This window comes from Malaclemys terrapin, chromosome 4 (assembly GCF_027887155.1).
Source record: "Malaclemys terrapin pileata isolate rMalTer1 chromosome 4, rMalTer1.hap1, whole genome shotgun sequence".
Lineage (NCBI taxonomy): Eukaryota > Metazoa > Chordata > Testudines > Emydidae > Malaclemys > Malaclemys terrapin.
Genome location: NC_071508.1, coordinates 63,605,130 through 63,628,971, shown reverse-complemented (window position 1 = coordinate 63,628,971; position 23,842 = coordinate 63,605,130). Strand labels below are relative to the sequence as shown.

Here is a 23,842-nt window from a genome sequence, read left to right as displayed (position 1 = left end):
AAGAGCATCTTGTTTGATACCTGTAAAGCTAGCTGTAAACTATACACTAATGATCAACTAGAAGTTATGAAATTACCAGTTAAGGGCCCAATCCAGCTCTCAAAGAAAGTGAATGGAAAGGATCCCTCTGACTTCACTGGGAGTTGGACTGAGCCCCAAGTGACCAAACTGTATAAAAAAATTAAGACACCACATCACAAAATGCACTTCATTCTTTTTTAGAAATGTAGTACAATATTCCATAGCATCTTAAAGAACAGGAATACTTGTGGCACCTTAGAGACTAACAAATTTATTAAGGCATAAGCTTTTGAAAGCTTATGCCCAAATAAATTTGTTAGTCTCTAAGGTGCCACAAGTACTCCTTGTTCTTTTTGCGGATACAGATTAACACGGCTACCACTCTGAAACCTGTCACCATGGCATCTTAGTAACTATTATGCAGTGTATTTGAAAGGATAGTGAAATCTTGGGGCCAAATCCTGGTCCCACCAAAGCGAATGGCAAAACTCCATAGTATACAGAGGCTGTTTTACATTTAAGTCTCTCCTGATTAGTGGTAAGAGACTGTCCTTTTGGTATTATGTGTATTATGGGGTGTGTGGGATGGCTACAGTACAAGTTAATGAGGGTTGAATGTATTTTTTATTTTCACAAATATTTAGGTCAATTGCCTCAGTGCAGTATCCCAAGAAGCTTTTCTAGATTCACTTGAAACACACAGTCACTCAAGAGCAGTTACTACCTTCAAAATCTGTACCCATGACTGGGGAAGCAGTGGAATGAGAAAGCAGGTGAAGCTGTCAATAAAACAGAGTGAGCTGTATGTCTTATTTCTTTTAACCTCTGTAGAACCTTGTTAGTCCTTTCTAGATATTGTGTCATTATTAACAGCAAATGTATTGGAAATTATAAGTCAAATAATATATTAGCCAAAATAACACCAATAAATTGCTACGTTGCAAGGCTTAGCATAAAAATGAAAAACACTAATGGAACATAGTGCAGTTTGAACAAACCATGTGCAGTCTAGAATCATGCATAATGTAACAGTGCAACTGCTAACAGCAGACTCACACAAGATAATTTACACTTGTTTTTATGGGCATGAGGAACTGATCTTTGAAGTTGTCCCTAATGAGATTCTGCTTGGCCCTAACAGCATCCTGAGAGAGTGTGCCGGTTTTCTCCGCTGCATCCGGTGTATATTTATAATGTAGACTACAGACTCATTTAAATTGTTTGCAGAATTGTTGTAGCTGTGTTGGTCCCAGGAGATTACAGAGACAAGGTGGGTGAGGTAATAACTTTTATTGGACCAAATTCTGTATAAACTCAAAAGCTTGTCTCTTTCACCAACATAAGGTCTTCTTCACCAACAGGAGTTGGTCCAATCAAAGCTACTACCTCACCCACCTTGTCTCTCATTTAAATGGGACCTGAATATTGATGTCTCTCTCTTCACCCCATTTTAAAAAGGGATTCTCACACTGGGGGAATACTCACTAATATATCATACTTTACACCTTTCAAGTGTTGTTTAATATTGCCCCTGCCTCTGCTTCTAATCATCAAAAGATATATTGGGGTGGTTAATAAAGTTTCTCTCTCTTACAGCCCATATGAATTTTCAACTTGATTCTGCTGTGATATCTAAATACTAACTCTGCGACATCCCAGTTATGTCTTTAACAAGCGATTCATCTCTAAAACACAACATTATGGCTTCCTCACAGGATCCAGGAGATGTGACGCTGGATAAAGAAGCAGAAAACTTTAATTCAAACACAAATAAAAGCAGAAGGAACACAAAACGAGTAGAAAAGTAAGTCATTTTTTGTAAACTGTAAATAATCTTTTTTAAAATTTTCCACCATTGTGATGGTTCTTAAAATTATGACCTTGCCAGGAGGACCATTTAGTGAATGCTATTTACAAAATCTCACCTTTGACAACCCCTGCAGTAACTACAACACCTTTCACTTCTTAGGTGACACTGTGGTTGGTACCCACAACCACTACAGAGTGGCAAATGTTGAATTTTTAACGGCACTTGTAAGCTTTAAAATGTGCAAAGAGTTAAACTCATTGTACTTGTCTTGGACTCTGAACTACACTAGCTCAAACCTAAAGATCCTAAAATGTCCTGTCGTATCTGATGATGATATAACTTTCATATGAGAAAGTGGTCACCCATAAACACTTGCTTCAGTTAACTAAGTAATATTAGCACTGTATTTGCACTATTCTAGGTATTCCCTTAGAAAATTAGGGAACAGTACATAGACTACCTATCCATCAATCTAAGGCAAGACTAGCAAACTTTTAAAGGTGACCACTTTATGTAACAAGTGCTACAAGAAGATCTTGTTTGTTTGGGGAAAGGGGGAAATTAATCACCATATGAGTCATAGTAACTTAGTTTCATGTTGGAAAATAAAAAGATGAAATCCGTAAATTCGTTAGAAACATCCTGTTGGTCCAGTTGAGACATCCTTATGTCCTAGGGATATAGAGGCTTGGGGAACTGATAATGGGTCATGCGGTTGTTCACTTAGATCACTGTTTCTAATCTGACTTTAAACAAACAAACAGAAACAACAACAAAAACCCTTACAATCAGATGGGTTGTTGGTAACCTGCCTGAAACAAGTTAGTGGCCTCTGTCTGCTTCCTCATAGATGAGTGTCTGCTTTGCAAATACAACCATTACATTTGGCTTTCTCTGAAGAAATGCCTAGGGCTCAATGGGTTTGAAGCCGAATCTACCCTTGCAATCCTGAAAGAAGTAAGAGATGAGGGTCATCTGTTGGACACTATGAAGGAAGCTTTAATGGCAACTACAATAGCTCTGTAGAGAGTGGGTTTTTCTCCCAGTGCAGTCAGCCTGGCACCTTTCACAAGGACACTAAGCTTAATAGAAGAAAAACTGTAAAGAATAAAATAATAATAATAATAATAATAATAGTGTGTCTTTAAAGTGGTTAGGCTCTGGGCATGGCACTGAAAGGTTTAAATGACCTTGCATGAGTATGTGAACATACAAGCCCTTGTTCAGCACTGAGAAATTCCCTTGTGAGCAACTACAAGACACAAGACTAGAGGCTTAAGAGCTGAAAAAAGCTTTTGTTTAGGAAATAATAAAACACAAACAACTTCAGATTGACTCTGGTATTAAAGCTTCAGTAATAATGTGTGCCATATGCAATCACTATATTTCATGCTAGAGCAGGAATGCCTTCAAACTCATATGCAGACAGTAAAATCCTGACACACAAAGCACAGCTGCAGGACATGGAGAGAGAGCTATACTTAATTCCAATATTTTTTTCCTCTGGTTGCTTGCTGGTTATTTCAAATCATTTGCTCATCTTTCATTTTCCATTTATTCTGTTCCCTGCCTAACATCATTGTGTTTTTCACTTGCTATTTTCCTGCATTCCTTCTGTATTTTATTAGACAGGAGGTGTGGTGGCCCTTCATACTGTGCCTAAGGAAACTGCATTATTTCTTTATAGTGTGACTCAAGGTGAAATCTTCCCTGCAAATTGTCATTTCTTGCATGAAATCTGCTAATGGCTCCTAGTTCATGTAGGGCCTGATCGCAAGCTCATTTATGTCACTTGAAAAATTTCCATTGACTTTCATTGGATCAAACCCTTTAATTCTATATTGGACAAAATAAACACATCATAAAAGATGGGCAGCCAAAGCCTCTTGCCATTCTATAGCATGTTGTCTTCAGCTTCGAAAGGAAGAGGTGGCTGGAAACAATGGTTCTTGCACGTACAATACATAATTACAGCATGAACAGACCATCAGGAAAGCAACACAATGCAAAGTTCATTTTTCACTTAAATTGGGATTTCTCTTTAATCTAGACCATAGCTGAATTGCAAAGGTTCTTTACAGTAAAATCCTCTCAGTATTAATGGGATCTAGCTGAATCAGATTGAAGAAAAAAAAAAAAAAAAAAAACCCAGAGCATTTAATTTCCTTGAAAGCAATACCGTTAGGACTCCCTGTTCCTTTTTGCCCCGAGAAACTGAATGCTCTACTTACATACACATTTCAAAACACACCCTTTTCTCCAAGGCGTTGAATTTACAATATTGGATAATTAACAACAAATGGTGAAAACTCCAAGAGTTAAAGGTCTTAGTTTTGTTGCCAAAATGGTGTCTCAGATTCCGAAATAAACAAAGCCTGTGCCTCCTTCCGTTAATACTGTGGCACTGTCAAGATATGGCAATACAAAATAGTCTGGCAAAAATACCATCAAAGGTCACAGTGAAAAAAATAAAAGAAAAAACATTATAAATAATACCCCTAGTGGATTATTATTTTCTCTCTCTTTTTTTTTTTTTTAATTCTCACAGGGTATCTACAAACTTGTATTGCTGTATTTGATCTGTGCTGCCTCATTATAATGATAACATTCCTAGTAGACAAAATAGTCTAGAAACTTAGCACAAGCAAGTAAAACAATCTCCAAAAGATCCAAGAGGTTGCAATATGGATCAGCCCTCAACAAGTGAAAATGTTCTTCTTCTCAAGCTATCTATATATAGCGATCCTACCACTATATAGGTTCTGCATATAAAATGGCATTCTTTTCAAAACCACAAAATCTCTTCTTCATATGAAAAGAGGAAGGAAAATCAAGGTAGTATCTAAGGGGATACCATTTATTTGAAGTCTAGTCTTTTTTTAAAATGAGTTTAAAAGTAGTTTCAGAGCTTACACATCTCTGGGTCTCCCACCCATTTTTTGTGGTTTTAGTCACATTAATTTTTTAAAATGTATTCTCTCCCCTCTTTGTGCAAGTTTGTCACACAGCAACAACAGAGGAAACCAAAAACTAGCTGACTACATTGAGGAAAAAACACCCAAAGTTGCACACGTTTTATATATATAGTTATATATATAGTTAAAGCAGAGCACCCCCCTTGTATGGATGCAGTTATATTAGTATAAAGATGCTTATATCTGTATGGTTTAATCCCCATGGGAAAGGGAATAAACTATACTAGTATATAACATCTTTATGTTCTTATAGTTTAGTCCATACTAGCTAGGTGTTGTTCAGTAAGAAAAACCACACCCTCAACCAACATAGTTATACTGATACAAAAACTGTGTGCAGTCCATGTTTGAAACTTCCCATACATTAAAGCAGATCAAAAAAAATCCCAAAATGTTGATGTTTTCAGCAAAATTTTGAACTCAAAAGAAATTGCAAAAATTGTTTCATTTTTTGACCAGCTGCACTATACAATTGCCATCAAATGCACAAAGAAAACAAACTGAAAATGTTGACTCCCCTGCATTCCACCCCAAATATTTGCTAGTTATGGCAATCATAGGTGTTATTTGTAACAATCACAGGTAAAAGAATTCCACTAAAAAGTGTGACTGATAAGTTGATGAGTCCCTTTAATCTACTAATATTTCTATATAGCCTCTTAGAGGCTGGTTCTGCTCCAATGGAACCAATGAGGGTGTTACCACTGTCTTTAATGGGATGGGAGGAGGACAGAGCCCTGAGTTACAACAAACTCTGAATTACATGAAATTTGAATTTCAAATACACTGCTGTTTCTCCCAAAATTCACGGCCTCACCATTTATTGCCTTGCAAAATTTGAGGATTCACAGAAGGGTTCTTTGTTTCCAACTGTTCGTCAAAAGCAAACATGACATTCAAAAGATGGATATTCTAATATAATTGAACCCTGGTGAGTTTTTGCTTTGTGTCCTCTAACATGAGTACCAGGGAAAATGTACAGTAGTAGCACCATTGCCTCCCTGCAAACTGATACAGTAGCTAAACATTTAGGAATAATGTACTGACCCTGCTGCTCTCAGGCTTGGTCCACACTGAGGCAGGGGATCGATCTAGGAAACGCAACTTCAGCTACGAGAATAGCGTAGCTGAAGTCGACGTTTCCTAGATCGAACTAAGTTTACTTACTGCGGATCCACGCAGCGCAGGCAAGCTCCCCCATCAACAGCGCTTCCTCCTCTCGGCGAGCAGGAGTTCCGCAGTCAACGGGGGAGCGCTTCTGGGATTGATTTATCGCGTTCAGATGAGACGCGATAAATCGATCCCAGAAGATCGATCTCTACCCTCCGAATCAGGCGGGTAGTGTGTACCTAGCTTTAATCACTGCACTCAATTCCTTATGCCACAGAAACTGTAAATGTGGTAACTAGCAAGTTCCTGGCTTATAAATGCATCAGATAAGGTCCCTCTCTCATACACATTCTCTCAACCCCTCCCCAGCAGCTATCCTCCTAGGAAGGGACAGAACTAGTTACTGCTGAATGGCTGTGTGCTTTTCAATCCAATGTACTGGATATAAGGTAATGCCCAGTACAATAAGTCAGGGCTTTGCTGTGAAGGAGCCTCCAGTACCATCTCTTCTTGTCAACATCTATTTGGGTCTTTGTAGACCTAATGTCAAGCAGCATACAGAGAAGAAAGAGCTTGGAATAAGAAATACAAAAATGGAGATAAAAATAAATCTTACAAGATACCATGGTATAATAGTTCAAAAGCGAAGAATAATCTCTTGGTAAAAACAAGGTAGGGTTTTGGTTTTCTTGTTGTTACTTATTTTATCCGTATACATAATGATACATGTTTAAAATATGCACATTATAAAAAAGAAGGGCAGAAATTTCTTCTGTCAGTGAAAAGTACAAAACCTGTCAGCGCTGACTTTTCCATGAAATCTAAAATTATACACAAGAAGCATGTCTATGGAGAAAACTTCTTGCTCTTCCCATTTCAGAATATTTCCTCAAATTTTCCTTTGAGAAATGTTTTTATCTAAGGATCTCCAAATCCTTTACAAAAGGACACCCTTGTGAGATAGGGTGGTATCGTTCTAACTTTAGACATGGGAATAGGAAGAACAGACAGGCTGTTTGATACAAGACTATCCATGTGTTAACAGGTCAATGGAAGAACCAGGAAAAGATGGTAAGATCCTGATTCTCAGGTCTAGCTGAGCTTCACAAAGCATAAAAAGGGCTACCTATATTCTGGGGCCAGCTATAGGCTGCTCCGGTCCCCGAGTGCCTCAACATTCCAGCGACCAAGAATACTCAGAGCACATCCACATGCATCTTGCTCAACACATGCTCCCCTGCCCTAGCAGCTGCAAGAGAGATAGATCAACTATGCAAGGATAGTACCCACTGGACGGATCTGTTGGTTTATGGCCCCTACTCTGCTGGACTGCATAAAGGAACTCTTAACACAATGAAAACTCAGGTCCCCAGGAACCTTGACTTTCAGTGTCCTGCTTTAAACTTTGGGGAAGTACATCTTTGCATGCTGGACCTATTGTATTAGATTCTATAATCTTGTTTTGCAATGTCCACTGAAATAAAACCATAAAAGATCTAGTTGTGTTTATTACACAGCACTTCCTGTCACAATGTTTTTAACTTATACATATTTTCCCTTTTGGTCACTACCTCTCCTGAGGACTAGTACAAAATTCCAAAATGCTGCACAATAAATAAGGTCACTGTATTGGATATGTCTTTGCCCTATAAACAGAAGCAACAAAAACACAGCAGGCTATCTTTATATTGTTTATTTGCATCAGACAAACCTTAAGAACTCAGGCCTTGTCAGCTCTGCATCAAAATTTAAAAAATTATGGCAAGAATAGGGTACCTAGTGTCGTTAGCCAAAATGTACCCTCTTTATCTGTTGAACAGTAAGTTATGTTCCAGTTGGTTGTTGCGCTCCACCTCACAGATGGCTGCATTTCCATGGTGTAATATGTATATAGTTAGTGAAGCACTTTAGGATCTTTTGGAATGAATGCTGCGAAGTACATTTAAAATATCCTTAGTCTATGCATATTGTACAGCTCTGCACAAAACAAATGAGAAACAAAAGAAAATCAGGGGGAGGGAGGTGCCAAAATCAGGCATGGTAAAGCAGGAACAACATCTCTGATATAAATGGGATTTCCCCTTCTTATATCTCATTTGAATTTGGCCCACAGATTATATATGCCAATATTTCAAGGATTAGTACATACTGGAATCCTTTCTAGGGACTTGGAAAAATCTGGTCTGAGATTTACAGGTGAATTAATTCACCTTATGACACTCAGGAGATTCTCTGCCTGACTCTGGTGCTGACTTTTTCAGCTAGCACTTGTCATTTGTGACAACACAGGTAGCCCCTAGGCCAAATTTTATTATGTCTCTGAATCAGTAACTTTGCAGCATTCTGAAAAGGTACATGCTTTCAAGAAATTCCCCTACCCTATGATTTTTCTATCATGTCTGAGAAGCTTTATTACCTAGGGTCAACATATCCTGAGAAAGACATTTTACAGAATTCAGAAATAAGCAAAAACGTTCAGGTACCATTTGAGGAGAGGGAAGACCTGCTGCCCTTAATTTCTAGGACCCTACAACAGAGCTCCTGCTCCATAGCTGGCTCAGCAGTGAGTTGTTTGTTTTAACCCCTGTAAATGTTGGTAGCTCAAGATTTGAAATCCAAACTTGAGGGTCATTGTGTAAAATATTATTTGAAACTGATGCTTGCACTAATGTTTTGATGTTTCTGAAACCGTCATGCAAGAAACAAGCATGAAGGCTATGTGCAGTTACATTACAAACATACACTCATTGCAGGGCTCTCCTTTAGTCTCATTTGAGTTTGCTTTTCTAATGGAGAAATTCAAGCAAAGACACATAAAATAAGAGGCTGGGAATCACTGCTGAAGTACAGAGCCTCTGCCAAACTTGGGAGATCCAAAGCGTGCAGGAGTCAAACTCCCTTGTCAGTTCCACAAGGAGTGCCATCTCCTCCCTACCCCTCTGCGGAAACAATCAGGGAGTAGCTCTAAACATACAGATAACAAAAGGTCAGATTGTTGATCCTACTCTTCATGCATAAACGGAGGGGAGGGGTCTGCTGCCTCCACAGCAACATCCCTGCCTTCCTGGTATTTCTGGGTTCTATGCTGGGGAGGGCCTTGGAAGTGCCACATTCAGTAGGGATGAGAATATTGGTCCCATGAGGCAGTCAACTTTTCTATTGAGCCCTTTCACAATAGCAAACCCCTTTTAATGAGCTGTTCCAGGCCGTACTATGTTGGGACGACCAACAATCTGGATGGTAACATCAGCTGGTGCAAAGCACATATTTGGCTTGCTCTTGTCTCTTATAAATCTTAGTGGATCAGCAAAATCTGTGAGTCAGACTCATGATTCCTTTCATACACTAGTTTAAACCTGCAAGTGACCCAGGCCCCATGCTGCAGAAAAAGGTGAAAACCCCCCAGGGTCTCTGCCAATCTGACCTGGGGGGAAATTCCTTTCTGATCCCAAATATGGTGAACAGTTAGACGCTAAGCATGTGGGCAAGACCCCCTAGGCAGATACCTGGGAAAGAATTCTCTGTAGTAACTCAGAGCCCTCCCCCTTCTAGTGTCCCATCTCCAGCCGTTGGGGATTTTTACTACTGACAGTCGCTGATGCGCCACATGCCATCACAGGCAGTCTCTTTATAAAGCTGCAATGTTAAAATTGATGTGAAGTGCCTTACAAACAGAAAGCAGAGGGAATACTTTTTTAAAGAGAGTTTAGCACAATATACTCAATGTAACAAAGGGTGTAATCCTGACCCCACTGAAGTCAATGACAAAATTCCCACTGATTTCAATAGCGCCAGGATTTCACCCTTAGGCGCCAGTCCTGCAAACACTTATCTCCATGCTTAACTTTAAGCATCTGAATAGTGTGAATGACTACAGATGTTTTTAAACTTCTCCACATGTATAAGTGCTTACAGGACTGGGGTCCTAATTTGAACTTTAATAATGAAATTCAAATCTCTGAGCTATAAATGAAAATAATATGAATACTTTTCACTTCTCTGGCACATCCCATTTAAGGATCTTGAGGTCCTTTACATACAATGAATTAAACCTAACAATGTCCTTGTGAGGTAGATAAACACTGTTATTCTCACTTTACAGATAAAGAATTTTAGGCACAATGAAATTAAAGGAATACTGGCAGGTCCCAAACTTTGATTTTATAAAATAAGTGATTAAAAATTTAAGAGCAATAGTAATGCTTCCATGACTTTAAAAAAAAAAAAAAAAAAACAGTGGAACAGATCTTTTGCAAGCAAGTAAAAATGACCATATTTGCAATTCAAATCCCATTGTTCTACTATATGAGCACCAGAAAATGAAACGGACACTGACTAAATAAAACTGACTAGCCTGTTTTCACTGCCCTGATTTTGCAAACACGTTCAGGTGTGCAAGCCCTGGTCTACAATACAAACTTATGTTGGTATATCTATGTTGCTCAGCAATGTGGAAAATCTGAACTTTACCAGACTAACTCCCAGTGTAGATAGCATTATGTCCACTGCCTCTCGGGGAGGTGTAGTAACCTATGCTAACAGAAGCTACACAGAGCTGTAAGTGTAGACAAGCCCTAAGTGTTTGCAGGCTTGAGCCCTAAATGTAGTGTGTTTGCTTTTTTATTATTTTGTATTGTTTGTTTTTTAAAAACAGCATAAATACTGAAAAGTAAATACTAAAAAGTAAATCCAAGCAACATACAGATTGACTTCAATAGGAGCTTCAAGCACTGAGTGACTGTTGGATCAGCTCCCTATAAGAAGAAAAATTTAAAAGATCCTACTTTCCAAGGTTAACTCTCTCATAATGACTGTGGGTTTAACAATTTAGCATCCCAGTGTAAAGGAAAGTTTTCCAGCATAATTACATTGCCACTGTTATACTGACATAACTTCCCATGTGGATACTCTTATTCCAGAATAAAAGTTTTTTTCCAGTTAACCTTGTGTCACTTTGGTGGGAGTATATGCTAAACATAAGAACGGCCCAACTGGGTCAGACCAAAGGTCCATCCAGCCCAGTATCCTGTCTACCGACAATGGCCAATGCCAGGTTCCCCAGAGGGAATGAACCTAACAGGCAATGATCAAGTGATCTCTCTCCTGCCATCCATCACCACCCTCTGACAAACAGAGGCTAGGGACTCCATTCCTTACCCATCCTGACTAATAGCTTTTAATGGACTTAACCTCCATGAATTTATCTAGTTCTCTTTTAAACCCTATTATAGTCCTAGCCTTCACAACCTCCTCAGGCAAGGAGTTCCACAGGTTGACTGTGCACTGTGAGAAGAATAACTTCCTTTTGTTTTAAACCTGCTGCCCATTAATTTCATTTGGTGGCCCCTAGTTTTTATATTTTGGGAACAAATAAATAACTTTTCCTAATTCACTTTCTCCACACCACTCATGATTTTATATACCTCTATCATACCTTCCCCTTAGTCTCCTTTTTTCCAAGCTGAAGTGGAAAAGGGTATTCTTATTCAGGAATAAGAGTGTCCACAAGAGGTGTTATACTAGTATAATGATAGCAACATAATTATACTAGTAAATTTTCCCACGTAGACAAGCCCTTAGGCAAGTTTCCATCGATTGCTGTTGTACTGAGATCGCCACCTTCCTTACTCCCAAGTGGTGAACTGTCCTTAAACCATACCATACATTTAACATACTAATCCTTAATGCTTATATAGCACTATTCATCTTCAAAGCACCTTAAAAACAATGATCCCATTCCTGCAAGCTATTTTGCATGGGTGGACCTTTATAACTGGGTAGAGCCCCAAAAAAGTAAATGAGGATCTGTCTACATGGACTAATTTGCAGTAGTAGAACCTTCAATTAACAAATCCTCTCAACACTACTGTGGAGTAAATAATGGGGCTGGTCAAAAAATGGTAAGTATTTTCCATGAAAAAAATTAAAATAAAAGAATTGACTTTTTTTCCCCAAAAAAGTTTTCCTGGAAATTTGTGATCTTTTTGTCAAAACTAAACAAAAAAAAATGCATTTTTATTAGGCACTAATTGAACATTTTTCAGTTTGGTTTTTCCCTCCCCTTTTCAATTTCACATCCATTTACTCTCTTTTCAAGATGAAAATAAAAGCGGAGAGGAGAGAGAGGTCTGAACCCAGAAAATTAAAAAAGTTTCAGTTCACTTAAAATACCTTTTTTTTTTGTTTCAAATCGAAACATTTTTGATTCATTTCAATGAAAAATTTAAAAAATGAGTATTTCTGTGAAAGTTTTCATATAGTTGGACAATTATTATTTGTTAATCAAAAAGACCACCCCTAGTGAATAAAACTGAGGAAAGAAGATTAAAGGTGGCCTAGAAAAAGTGGGGTGAGGGTGTGGAAGAGGAGGCATTTTTTATTTTGCTTTATTATTATTGCTTGTGTTACAACAACACACAGAGGCCACAAGCCACAATCAGAGCCCAGAAGTGCTGGGTGTTGTATAATCCTTCAGTTAAAAAAAAGTTCTGCCCCAAAGAGCTTACAGTCTACATAAATGATGCATGTATTTAAAAGTCTTCAAGGTCATTTTATTTTTTAAAGATTTTTTTCTTCCATGTTTCTTTATTACATTAGAAATATTCAGTACCTTGTTTTTCCTAAATTATTCTATGGATGACTGGAGAACTGGTAATAAAATCACAATTATCAAAGAAGTGAAACTTGTTTGAGAAGGAAAGAGATTTTTATTCAGTCTGATTACAACTATCTGTGTTGTATTTGTTTTTTGGTTAGTGTTCTGTTTTGTTTTCTTGGCTGGCCAGCTGGGTTTTTGATACCTATTTAATTCAAATACCTAGTAAGCAAATGAAAGGAAAGTTATCTTTGTCAAAGTTTCAATTAAGAACTATGAAAGATTTCAACCTATTTCTCAGAGTCTGCCAATGAGACCTCCAGCAGAATCAGGAGGGGGAAAAATATATTCTTGATACTTTTAACATTTTAAAATGAGGAAATAGAAAAATCTGAGGGGAAAGCGATCTTTCACAGCTTCTTTATACATTCTTAAGAAGCAAAAAGGGATACAAATGCAATTTGTGGTGTTTTTTCCTTAGTAAAAAGAACAGGAGTACTTGTGGCACCTTAGAGACTAACAAATTTATTTCAGTCTCTAAGGTGCCACAAGTACTCCTGTTCTTTTTGCGGATACAGACTAACACGGCTGCTACTTTGTAACTTTTCCTTAGTAGTTTCCCTTTAAGCATGGTACAATCAGGTAGTTTAGTCCAAAACCATAAAATGAATGGATTTTACAAAATGCAAGCGAAATATTTTAATAAATTCTTTAAAATATTAATGAAAAGAAGTATTTTTGGTCTCATGGTGTCTGCAAACCAATCACTGCATCACTGTGCACACATACAGAACAATCAGACCGTGAAAAAGTGAAACTGGCCTTGTGTCACCTGCTCAAAATTATTTAATTTTTGCAGTGCAAAAATTAAAAAAGCATAAATGGGGAAAATTATATTAGAGTTGTACAACTCTTGCAATTTAGTAATTAAAGCTGCTATGAGTAACAAGAGTAGATAAATGTGGGTTTTGGTTGGTTGGGGTATTTAATAAATGACTTTTCACCTGACAGTACCCCTTTAGAACACCTCATCCACAGCCACAGGAAGTGTCAGAACCGAGATTAGAACACAAGAGAAACTGTTTTCAGACTAGCAGCCATGTTAGTCTATATCCGCAAAAGGAACAGGAGTACTTCTCTGTTCTGTGCTGATTACACCAGGTGTCTCTGTACCGAGACATCAAATGGAGGGGAGGAAGAAGAGGTGGACAAAGTCTAAGGAAACAGTAAGCATGTTTCTGATCTCATGCTGCAGTTTTACACTGATAAGGTTCCACTGATTTTTAATTTACACCAGTGTGAGGTCAGAATCAAGCCCTATGAATGCAAGAGATGTGTATGCAGCTCAGGCAATCAAGATTAAATTGTATCCAGTAGTCCTTTAAGCCTTGTCCCCAACCCTTGCCTTCACACACAGAGGAACACACACACAAAGGAGAAACTGAGATGTGTTGCACAAACATAATTTTGAAAATTCCTTGAGAAGAAAACCTGGGTGCTAACATGACAGCTTGGCCTTCAAACTGAGTTCTACCTTAGACTATGGTGTTTAGAACAAGCAAAGCAATATACCAGTCCTTTAGCATGGGCTTGTATACTCTAGTATGCTCAATGCTTGTATACTCTTTTGTTCGTTTATCAACTTCCCAACACTCTTTTATTAGGCTGCATTGTAACTTTCCATTAACGGGAAGAAAAAAGTTCTTCGAACTCTTTATAAAGAGGCATTAACAAGATAGTGCAATAAGAAAAACAAAGCTGCATAAAAGATTGGCAGCTGCAGCAGTGTGGCATTAATACAGAGACTGAAGGGTAAAAAGAGCAGGTGTGCTTTTACAGAAAGGTTTTTTGATTATTTTTGTCTTTCCCAATTTTCTTCCCCAGATTTTTTTTGCCTGCTGATCCCCCGACTCCTGTGTATGCACACAGCTTCCATTATAACACCCTGGAAAGGCAAATGAGCATCCTTTTCTGAAGCTCTCACTTTTCTGTCGCTTCTCCATGACCAGAGACAACTCCTCTGTCCTGATTATTCACACTCACAACTCTGGTGACATATTTACCTCATCACTCACCTCTGCACCCACATCCTGTCATTTCTTCCTCTATCACTTCTCTAAAATCCAGCATTTGCTCTTCATTCCTAATGCCAAAATTTGCCTCAACTTCTGCAATCTTTGGCTTTCTGCACTTTGTAACTCACCTCACTCACTCTCTTCCAGTTTAGTCAAGATTTTGGTGCAAAAATCATTTCCTTCTCCCCATCACTCCATCCCTTTATCATATCACACCCTTCTTTTATGCTTACATGTTGAAATCAAAGCAGCAACATTGTAGGTAAGAGTCTGTTTTCATTTTCATTATGTTGTAAATTATATCCTCATCTTTTTAATTCAGACTAGGGAGTTTTTCAAATCCAATGAAACTAAGATATCTGCCAAACTACTTCTGGCTTAGAGATGCACAAAAATATTAAAATTAGAGATCATTATTATTATTATTATTGCCTATTTCTAGAACAATCACAGATGCATTTTGAAAAGTAAATTTTTTTTAGTCTTTCAGCCATTTTCAGGACCTTCTGAAATCCACAATAATTTCCTGTTGCATTCAATAGGAGTTAGAAGACGCCCTTCAAGACCAAAAATTCTCTCCAATCTACAGTCTGGATCTTGATGGATTATTCTGAACTCATTCTGTACATAGAAATTCTATTGATATTGATGGGAGTCAGCAGGGCAGCCTGGAGTGCAGAATGTGCAATGGAGATCTGCACTGCCGATAAGAGATCCACACTGTGGAGCAGAGGGGAGAGTTTTGCCCCGAAAGCAGAGTAATATGATCTTTTCAGCTACAACAAAATGTAATTAAGGTAAACATTTCCAAGTTTGGGAAGTGGCTACTCTTCTGAACTTAATCCTTTTAGAAGCTCCACCGATGGTTTATGATTTTATGAATATTGTTACTACATGAAGTCCCAGGAGAAGGTGCTCAACTGTTGGATTGTCAACCTCTTGACAGGATTCTGCATAGCAAAAATGCTATGAAGTGGCATGCTACTTTAGCACTTTTACTATGCAAAGGCCCTATCAAATGCAATAGCGTGACAATGTGCGAAATCCTGGTTAACACAGGGGGCCCCTCTGAGGTCAAGAGCCGTCCCTTTTGTTTTATAGTTTAACATACATTTGAGGCTATTAAGAAAAAAAGAACTTAAACAGAAATAGCTGATAAGGATCTGACTTAGCCAAACAATGGGAAGGAAATTCAGAGTTAAAGCTAGCACTTAGTTCTTAGCACTCCCCATTGTGCCTAGATACTATATTGTAGAATGATTTTACAAATCATACAATACTAAGGGATAACACCATGAGGTAAGGAGCCTTAGATCTGAATTTCCCATGCTTTTGTTGGTTTAAGTTCAGGCCATGAACATTATTTTAACTCGGTATTTGTATTTCTTGGGACTAATTGTTCCACAATCTCTGAATCCTTGTTGTGAGTGGAATACAGCATGCGGCACACGTTCCACTCACAACAAGGCGGACAAAGGATTCAGTGATCAGAGGACAATTAGTCCCAATTAGGCCTATTTTGCAGCTCAGTGTAAAGGGTGGGGGAAGGGTGCTAAAATTTTAAAGAAATAGGTTCCTCCGGCAAGTTACAGTGAGATCACTAAAGTTACAAGTGAACTTCAGACCCTGGCACCTCATACACAGTACTACATTCTGATGAGTTTCACCAAGATTACGTCTACAGTAAAAATGCTACAGTGGCACAGCTTCACTGCTGCAGTGCTTCAGTGTAGATGCTACTTACGCCGATAGCAGGGATTCTCCTGTTGGTGTAGGTAATTCACCTCCCCAAGAGGCAGTAGCTAAACTGACAAAAGAATTCTTCTGTTGACCTAGCGCTGTCTATACTGGGTGTTAAGTCACCTTAACTATGCCACTCAGGGGTGCAGATTTTTCACATGCCTGAGCGAAGTTGTTAACCCAACTTAATTTTCTAGTGTAGAGCAGGCCTAAGTCTGTGCCATGCTCTTGGGAAGGCCAAGTCAGTAGCATCTACAGGTGATGGAACACTATTTGTAAAATATATTACGTAACAAATATTGGCAGTTTTCGTCAAGTGGTTTATTTGACAAATCCCTTGTTCTAGCTTTCAACCAACTGTCCTATTGACAGACCTCATTTTAAATTAGCTTCAAAAATCAAGGTTAATAATACTTACATATGTACATGTGGAGGCTGGAACCTGCTCTGGTTGATGTTGTAGTGTGTAAATGCCTGGGTTGGATTTGAGCTGTACTCATCCACTGTTACGGTAACTTTGCCTTGTGAAGGAATTCCATGAGCCATCCTTCCTCCTTATAGACATGAGCAATTTACAACTTTCCAGAGTCAAGAATGGCGGAGGGCATTGTGTTCCAGCCAACTTCTGAACCCAAGGATCTCCTCATCAACACTACAGACTTCTACAAAAGGAAGAAAAATAACACAAGAGACAGTGTTTAAAGTCCCGAGATGCCAAAAAGTTCAAATTATGGCTGTATTTCAATCTAGCCCTATGCTGATACCCTTTGGAAATTTCTATCTATATATTTCTAATGTACCCATTTATTTTAGTATCTAGCCACTAAAGGTTAATTATATCTGCATCTTTTTCTAAAGCTTCCTCACTTTGCACTGTTTTAAGAACTGTTGTAGTATGGATTGCTTAAAATAAGACTCTGTTTACACTACAAAATAATCTGTGTGGAAAGCCCCAGCTAAATGCCCTATATTTACTATTCCTCTTAATTTTAAATAAACATCTAGTGCTAATTACAGCTGTGAAAGTTAATAACTGGGCCTAACTTCATGAAGGTCAAATGGCTCTTGTCAAATGCCTGCACCCTCTTGGAAGCACAGTTAGCTTTACAAAGTTGGTTACACTTCGTCAGATCTTTTGCCAGCTGAATATAAGACAGCCCATCTTACAAAGCTGTAACAAAAGGTAAACCACTTTGATTCAAAGTAGTTATATCTGTCAGAAGGAAAACTGGCATTTGAGCGGCATTACCGATATACTCATTCTACCTGCAACAAAACTAAGCTTTCTACACACTTTATGTAATCAAATAGTTGTGATTTATTTGCTACAATTACCAGCATTCTCTCAGTGCACATATATAATTCTATTAACTAGAATTCTACATACATATACAAGATAAAAGAAAAACATGCTTCTCTGCCTATACACACTCATGCCTAAGTCACTCACAATGTGCCAGTCACTAAAGTACCAACACCTTTTCTGGTGCACCAGACAGCATCAAATTCTAGTGCGCACACACACACACACACACCCATCATAAAGAATATTAGTATCCGAGTGGAGAAGCCACGCCCGGTGGTCTAGCAGTGTGAGCACAAGCCTAAGAGCCAGGAACTCCCAACTTCTACTCTTAGTTCTGACTGCTTCATAAAATCATTTCTCCCCCGCCCTCCCATCTGTAAAATGAGGGTATCAAGACGACCCTACTTTACAAGGGTATTGTGAAAATTGATCGGTTAATGTCTGTAAAGCGCTTTCAATCTCTGTATAAGTACTATTTTTAAGGCCAGATCCTCCAGCTGAGGATCTGGCCTTAAATTACTAGATGCAAGGCGCAGGTTCTTGTATTTATGTGGAAGTTACAAGAGTAAATCTCCATGTGCTGAGATGAGAACAGACGAAATAGAAGGGAGGAGACTGATCTGAACCTCAGGCATCAAATTATGCAATATTTTTCCTACAGTGATACTCTTGGACTACTCTTAGCTCCCAAACAGAAGTATGTTTACCACATGCAACATTAAAATTTTGAAATCTTTTCTTTGTAATAAAACTTATTTAGATTACAAGACTAGTTTCCAGTTTGGCATAAAATATTGAAAAAATGCCCAGCAAATGGCAGATGGCCTGCCATAGGCCATTTATTTTATTATTTTACAACCTCAGGCCTACCTCCGCTTCCATATGTTAGCTGGGCAAAGAAATGCCACAATCTTCATTCCAGGAATAGGATTCTCTCATCCATTTCCAATATCAGTAAAAAGCAGACAAAATTAAACTAAACCTTAAAATTCTCACCACGAGAGAGAGCTACTTGTGATTTTGTATGTTTCAGTGAAATCACTGTTTGGTCTTTATACTAATTTGCCCTCATAAGAATAATACTAAGGGTCTGAGGGATAAAAATCAACAAGGTAAGATTTACTAAATCAAATCTTTGCCCTGTTAAGTGTGATGTAAGATACATGTAATAACTGCTCACGAATCATAATGTGGTAGTTTCCATACCAAATTTGCAGCTGTTTCCTTAATTTCCCTCACAATTATATTATACTGTTATTTTGCATAACAGTAAAACACAACACCTGCTTCAAATTGCAGTCCTGTTCTAAGTATTGTAATTCTTTTGAGATACAAACTATTAGGAGTGTGCAGCGTAAAAACTGCATAATTGCACTGCACTCAAAAGTAACTACAAATGAAAACATCTTCCTGTTAGAGAAATGACTGTCATTAAAAAGAATGTTAGCCATCAAGGCTTGAAGGGGGGGAAAAAAACACATTTTTATACAAGAACTGTAGGGTTTACATAAATTAGGGAATAGTGTGGAAATTACATGCCCAATCTTATTTTTTTGCAATCAAAATCTACTGTGCAAAACAGAGAACATTAAAAGCAACCACAACCAAATTTTTGCTCAGACTTTTAGGAAGGCTATGTACTTCTATTAATAGTATAAGCAAAAGTCAGAACATTACATTTCCTATTACAAGTAACTCAGAAAAAATGTATTTGCTCATTAAAATGAATTACACACAAAGATAATATTAAACATCATTTTACAGTGTTCATAAAACTATTACAAAAATATAAATTTCCGCTAACTAACAAAACAGAAGTACTAAGAGGATATTTGATAGTCATAGAAAATACTTTTAAGTTGTTTCATTGTAATATTTAAAGTAAAAACTTCCCATAATATTTAATCCTAAAAATATACCTTTATGATTAAATAAGACTAAGTTAAACAAAGCAACGTATTCAACTGAAAGGTAACAACAAATATCCGACGTGGAAAAAAGTCAAATATATGACGGGGAGGCTGATTTTCATTTCATTTTCCTAATTTCTCTTGAATGTTTTATATAGCAATACAGCTCACCTATCAGAGATGTTGGATTATTATCTTCTTTAATGTGGAGTTCTTTGAAGACAATGTCAAACAGAAGCAGAGTATTTCATCCGAAGAAGTGGGCTCTAGCCCATGAAAGCTTATGCTCTAATAAATTTGTTAGTCTCTAAGGTGCCACAAGTACTCCTGTTCTTTTTGCAGATACAGACTAACACGGCTGCTACTCTGAAACAAGAGTATTTCAGAACTTTCATAAACAAATTTGTATTAAGCCCAAGGAAAAAAAGGCTCATTTTTCAGCACTATTGTTCTTCTCACCCCCGACAGTAAGCACTCACTGAGCTGATGAGCACAAAAGAATAGTTGCATGTTTTTTCATAGCTGTCAAGTGCAACCTAGTATGCAATATTTGCCACTTCTTACCTGATAATTTTTAAGCAAGAAATCTAACTATAAAAAGGATATGCAATCCACTTCATTATATCATGTTTTACTAATGATATGCCAGAGGTTATTCTGAGAATGACAATAGCCATCTTTCAGTGTGTATTTATGATTTAGAATGTTACAAAGAGATACCTTAGTGCATGGGTCTGTTTGCTCAGTTTTACATCTATAAAATGTACAAGGCTGGCACTTTTAAAAACAAAAGGCAGACAAAAATGTTATACTACAGCCTACTTTTCTAAGGAGTATTCATACTGAGCAGCTTTTAACTGTAATTAAAACATTATACATAATAGCTCTTTGGACTTATATAGCACTATATTAAAAAAAATCCCCCTCAGATTTAAGCACTTGTGTGTCCTCAGTTTGAACAATCAATGCTTTTTCTCTTCTGACTGGTACTTAGTGGGAGAAAATGTCGAAGTCTGTCAAAACTGAAGAGGGAAAAAAGGGGTTAAATTAGCTGTTAACGTTTTCTTTTCGAGTAGGCTTCCAATATCTGTTACATCAACGTTGATAGAGCAACAACATATTAAAAAAATATTAACACAAGCCCACCACAATAAATAAGATAGTTATTTGGTCTCTTATAGGTTATTGCAGGATGTGCTAGTGATTATTTCATAATTTGCCCGAAATCCCTACAATGCTGTACAGTACTATACTTTTCATGCAACTCCAACTTCATCCTATTCATCAAGAGTGGTGCATATATCAGAGTGACACCGCATATACTAAGTGTAGACGTGTGTTTTAAAATTTCATTCTAGACAACACATTACCCACTATGGACACACTTCTAGATAAGCGCTCGCAGACTTCAAGAGAGAGCGGGAGGCATGAAAAGTTAAATCAAACTAGTGATGCCCACAGAAAGCTTATCCAAAAAACTATGCACACACACCGTGAGTCGCATAGAGAAACAAACGCAACGCTGTACATTCATAAATACCACCTCCCTCCCCCCCTCACACACACACACCGACTTCCTCTCCCTTCATGTGTCTGTGGAATAAAACCTCGTGGCAAGCCGATCCCTCAGTATAAACGATCCAGTTGCCAAAATGGTTAGCTCTGTAGCACTCAGTACTAGGCGGAAAAGGCAGAAGTGGTACCAGTCTGCACACGCTACCTCCTCTATCAGTCAGTCCATGCCCGGCTGCCGCCTCGTACTCTCTGGGCACCCTCTGTGCTGGCTGTTGTGAATGCGCTGGGTGCTTGGCTCACTCCCTCTCACCCCCTTTTTTCCCAGGCTCGGATCGATTGATCGCAATCAGTGGCCAATGGCTCTGACACCGCACCATCCTGCCTTTTGTACAACATCCCGCTTTTCCCAATGTCATTCATCCCATCCGATCTTCCCCTTCCACTAGGCGAGCTGGCATTATAGCCCAGATCAAACACACACACACACACACCACAGACAGAGCCCCCGGGAAGCACAAACCCGCCCTGCAAGCTCCTGATTTTGCAATTGCTCTTGTGTTTATTATTTCCTCGGGGGTGGGGGCATTTCTGCATTTTTTTAAATACATAAAGTTTCCATCCTCCTTTTTCCTCCCCGCTCTCTGAAATTAATGCACGTTATTTTTCCACGCCCACATTTGCACTAAAACTGATTTTTTTTTGGGGGGGGGGGGAACGAGCGACATAGTCAACTAACAAGAGAATAAATGCTTTTTATTGCAGCTGTGTCATTTCCACAATCCCCCCCCCGAAAAAATATCCCTCCTTTCTAAAGGTTTCCAAGTGCTCTAGGCCTCTGGGATCAGGATTTCAAAGCATGTTTTAAAATGTAGTTCTCTCGCATATAAATAAGATACCGAAACTCCAGCTCTGAATATAAAAGAAACCGGTTTGCAATCGGTACTTTTCTTGGAGTCGACTCGCTTCCCTCCGCCCCTCCGGTTGCCTGCTTGGGGGGGAGGAGAAAAAGCCCCCTTCCAATGCACAAAAAATCGGAGCAAACGCCACATTTCAGTTTGAATGTAACTGTACTTTGCATTTCGCCCGCTTGATCTGCCGTTTCCTTGGTCTCTCCAGCAAGCAAAATGCTCCCTGGCCTACCCTCCCCCGGTCGTGCTCTAACATTATAACCCCGATCACCCGAGACTTTCTAGTAAACAGCCAGGAAAATTCATCCCATTTCTCTCTCTCTCTGCTGCCAAATCACTTCCACCACTTCCTCCCCCCCAGACAAGAAATAACGCAGTGGGGGATAGAGGGGGGGCTTGCATGGGGTGGAGGGAGGGAGACAAGACACGCCGCTCAACAAAATAATTAGCTTTTCACTGTGCAAAAAATAACCCCCAAACAAATGAAAACCAAACCATCCAGCTAAATGATCATTCTGGTGAAAGGAAAATAAGCAGCCAGTTTTATTCTTATTATTGTTTAAAGCAGCCTGGCTCAGGCGCTGCTGCGCTAGCCCCTGTCTGATCCCCTTCTACTTGTACATGACAAGGCACCTCTAACCCGAGGCTTTGTGTTTTGTTATTTTTCCATTTGATTTCTCTCCCCTTCTCTCTAATCGGGGTTGATTACCTTTCTTTTTCTGGCTGCTGCTGTGTGTCCTAGGGATGCCTTCAGTGCTGGGAGAGGAACCGATCCATGGGGGATTTGAGAGAGCTGGTTAAGAGAAAGGCTGGAAGGTGGAGGTTGGTGTAGGCAGGGCAAAACCTTCGACCCTGAGGGTCCCCCGGCTGGCTGGAGAGTGGAAATGAGAGAGACAGAGAGAAAGAATGAGAGCAGAGCCTCGATCTGGGAGAGAGAGCAAGCGAGAGAGACAGAGGGGAGAGCGAGCGAGAGCAAAGAAGGGAGAGAGCAGAGCCGTGCAGTGAGAAGGGACTGCCACTGGGGTCAGGGAGCAGAGCACCAGGAAACAGGGCGGCCAAGGAGCTCTGCACATACACACACAGCCAGCCAGCTCCTCCTGCTGCCTCTGACTTCACTCCCCAAGCAAGGGGGGCAGAGCTCTTCTGCCAAACTGCTGCAATTCCCCCCTCCCATGGAGCCTGGAAGAGAAAGAAAGGAGAAGCGCTGTGTTAGTTGGGTCAAAGGAGAAGGACAGACTGAACATCTCGTTTGAAATAAATAATAATAAAAGGCAGGAAATTCAGGAGACTTTTCGGATAAGGGAGCACACAAACAAACCTGCATTGTAACACCTCCCCAGTCCTGAAGGGGGAAAAGCCCTCAGCTGGGGCTAGGTGAGAACAAAGTAGGCATACTTTATGATCAAAACAAAACAAAACAAAAACCTGTCTCCCCAGATTTCTGCACTTCTGCTTTCCCTTGTGAAAAGCACATTTCCTGTAATGCAGGAGGTACAAATACAATAGCTGGTTGAAATGTGTTAATTGTTCTATAGCAAGAATTAACCTCAGTGCCCAGAAGAAGGCATAATAAACATGGGGTTTTTTTAGTAGTTTGTTGGGATTTTTCTTTCCCCCTCGCTGTCCTCCTAAGAAGCCTATAGTAATTGTGTCAACAGTCACATCAGAAGCAAAGTAAACACTGGAACTGTTTGTTCTTTTTCTTTGAAGACAACAAATGGAAGAAAAGACTTCTAAAAATATACAAGTAGGGGCAAAGGGGGGAGAGAAATGTCAAAGAAAACCCAGAAAATCAGGCTGATAAAACTATTTCTATCTGACCTTGAAGAATGATGCCCAGTAGGGTCCTATGCATTTAAAAGTACTGCTGATTTTGG

At 39.0% G+C, this 23,842-nt stretch overlaps 1 protein-coding gene across 1 annotated transcript in view; it reads right to left on the bottom strand.

Moving 5' to 3' along the window:
• Positions 1 to 23,029, bottom strand: part of MPPED2 (metallophosphoesterase domain containing 2) — a 135,718-nt gene extending 112,689 nt beyond the window's left edge. The window contains exons 1-2 of the mRNA XM_054028236.1: positions 22,675 to 23,029; positions 16,745 to 16,988 (exon numbers count right to left, since the gene is read on the bottom strand). Of these exons, the coding sequence (XP_053884211.1) occupies positions 16,745 to 16,872 (128 nt within the window). The 5' untranslated portion in view covers positions 16,873 to 16,988; positions 22,675 to 23,029. The remainder of the gene's footprint in view (positions 1 to 16,744; positions 16,989 to 22,674) is intronic.
• Positions 23,030 to 23,842: the final 813 nt, after the last annotated feature.